The sequence below is a fragment of the Engraulis encrasicolus genome, chromosome 19 (assembly GCF_034702125.1).
Source record: "Engraulis encrasicolus isolate BLACKSEA-1 chromosome 19, IST_EnEncr_1.0, whole genome shotgun sequence".
Taxonomy (NCBI): Eukaryota; Metazoa; Chordata; class Actinopteri; order Clupeiformes; family Engraulidae; genus Engraulis; species Engraulis encrasicolus.
Window position 1 is genome coordinate 43,817,270 of NC_085875.1, and position 2,500 is coordinate 43,819,769.

The window sequence follows — 2,500 nt, forward strand, 5'->3', positions numbered from 1 at the left end:
GTACACTTCATTACATACAGTGTACATTGTCAAATCCACAATTTGGTAACAGTTCTATTTTCTGTAAGCAGAATTGATGTACAAGAGATCAGACGAGCAGTAGGCTACATACGAGTGGTGCCCTGTCCAGGCAGGACACTGCTTAGGCCGGCGTCGTACACGGCGTAGAGCTTCAGGTCATATGTAGTGCCAGGCTGCAGGTTGTGCAGGTGGTGGGTTGTCACATCTCCAACCATGGTCTCCTGAACATCATTAGTTCCTGAAACAACCACAAGAAAATGAGTTGAGTTTTAATGATGGTTGTGTTGGTGCAGACTTTGCAGTAACTCATATTCTGTGTAATTGTGTAGTTGGACCCTGCTGTTGTACAGTAAAATATCACAAAGAAAAAACATATGACTGTTTGTTGTTTATGTGCTTTGACACAGTAGGGATCTGGCATCACTGCTGGCATGCGATCAAACATTGCAGAGTGAAAAAAAACTGTGTTTCCTGTTGAGGTTATTTCCAAATTTGTGTTTTCATTCTGAAAGCATCTGGCATCACGAATGTCTCAAAATGTGCTGAATTAGATATTTGGGAGTGTTTGTCTGTGTTACGGACCATCATTACTTCCTTTTTGTCTTTTGAAGTTAAGGTTAAGTTAAGAGGAAAATCATCTAATAGAAGAGCCTGGAATCCTCATTTTTTAAAGCACTCAAGCATTGTACACACACTCTCCCTTTGTTTGAATCACACAAGTGTCACCTGTTGGCTGATAGACCAGTTTGTATCCGTTGACTTTGGCAGGGGCGGCCTCCCAGGTCACCCTGAAGCGAGTGTACCACTCATCAGACACCTGCAGGTTACGGGGTGCCAGCAGTCCCACTAGGAAGAAGAAGAAAAAGAAAGAAAAATGGGGTCAACTGCTGTTGTGTGTAAATGTGCGCTATACTACATGTGATTGTGAAGTCACAAGAAATGTGACTTCACTTGATTTGTCAACATAAAAAAAGACAGGATAATGCACATTGAAAAATCAGAGGCAACAATTCACTGTAATTGAACTTTTTTGTACATTTACATGCACGCCTATTTCTGTGTCTGCAAACAGAGTCCTACAGCCCATCCTCTTCTTTATCGGGGTGCTTGGCACCAGAGACAAAGACAAAGACACAGACAGAGGCTGCAGTGACCAGAAGAAACGTTTTCTCTAAAGAACAGTTTGTTCCGGCAGTCTGGCAGGGCCCTCCTAGCTAGCCATGGGCCAAGAAAAGAGACTGATATTGTTTCAATAAGCTGCTCTGATGTCTGATGCTGATGCCTGTACTACTGCAGTCATATGTTTGCATGGACATAAACATGCCCAAGATCGTTATGTTTTGGAAAAAAGAGATTAGCACACTGTTTCACAGTACAGTACAGAAAAAAACCTGTGTTGGCATGCCCGGTGACTTTGATGAATAAAGCTGATTTATCTGCATTAAAATGAACAAGACATTGAAAAGTGTGTACATCTCTTGTTTATCTTCAGCTGTAAATGTTAAAATCACCTGTGTGTCAGATTCGTAGCTTGCAAGGACTGTATGTACAGTATACATAGTTTTTATTTGAACAATAATGTGACAATTTTGCCAACAAAAGTTCTTACGTGTGTGTCCGTCTCCGGCCAGCTCTCCTCCAGGTCCGTCTGGGTAGATGGCAACCACGTTGATCTTATAAGGCGTGTCGGCCTGAAGGTTGGGCAGGAGCGCCGTGTTCTGGTTCCCTGGCACCGTAGTCTGTGTGCAGAGAACAACATGACACACTCCTTACTCAAACACCTACCCTTGCCAGGCATATCCTGCATACTTCTGAGATACGGCGGCACATACGATGACAGATATTAATAACAAACAGCAAGTCAAAGTGTTTGGGTGTAGTGAGCTGAACTCGGTAGAGGCTAGAGCGCAAACAGACATAGTTCTTCCTGATCTTAGTAGCTGCTGAGTGGTTTAGTGGTGGTGGGATGTTAAATGTTAATGCTAAAGCCGTGGCGTAACAGTTAGGGAGTTGGACTGTAGATCACAGGGTTTGCAGGTTCCATGGCTGAAGTGCCCCTGAGCAAGGTACCTATCCCCACACTGCTCCAGGGTCTGTAACCAATACCCTGTAAAATCTGTAAGTCACTTTTGATAAAAGTGTCAGCTAAGTGTAATGTAAAGGCCCACTTACGAATTCCTCAATGGGATCGCCGGTGGTTGGTGCGTAGCCGATGCGGTACTGCTGCACTGGTCCCTCGGCGTGCTCCCAGCTGACCGTCAGACTGCTAGTGGTGGGATCGTACACACGCAGGTTCCTGGGCCCACCGCGCGGCACTGAAATGGACAAAGAAAAAGTACACACACTAAGTCAGCATCGTCCATCTGTGTTCAATACCATGTGGATTTCATATTTGATAAAAGTAGGGGGTGGGAGCAGAATTGCCTCCTAAAGAACTGCACTCTCCTCTCTTACAGCTCAGATGTGACTTTCACTAAGA

At 44.4% G+C, this 2,500-nt stretch overlaps 1 protein-coding gene across 3 annotated transcripts in view; it reads right to left on the bottom strand.

Annotated features, from left to right (window-relative positions):
- Window positions 1-2,500, bottom strand: part of col12a1a (collagen, type XII, alpha 1a) — a 91,430-nt gene that overhangs the window by 37,953 nt on the left and 50,977 nt on the right. For all 3 annotated transcript variants that reach the window (XM_063184513.1, XM_063184511.1, XM_063184512.1), the window contains 4 exons: window positions 2,194-2,336; window positions 1,631-1,760; window positions 748-867; window positions 113-259 (listed from right to left, as the gene is read on the bottom strand). In XM_063184513.1, the coding sequence (XP_063040583.1) occupies window positions 113-259; window positions 748-867; window positions 1,631-1,760; window positions 2,194-2,336 (540 nt within the window). The remainder of the gene's footprint in view (window positions 1-112; window positions 260-747; window positions 868-1,630; window positions 1,761-2,193; window positions 2,337-2,500) is intronic.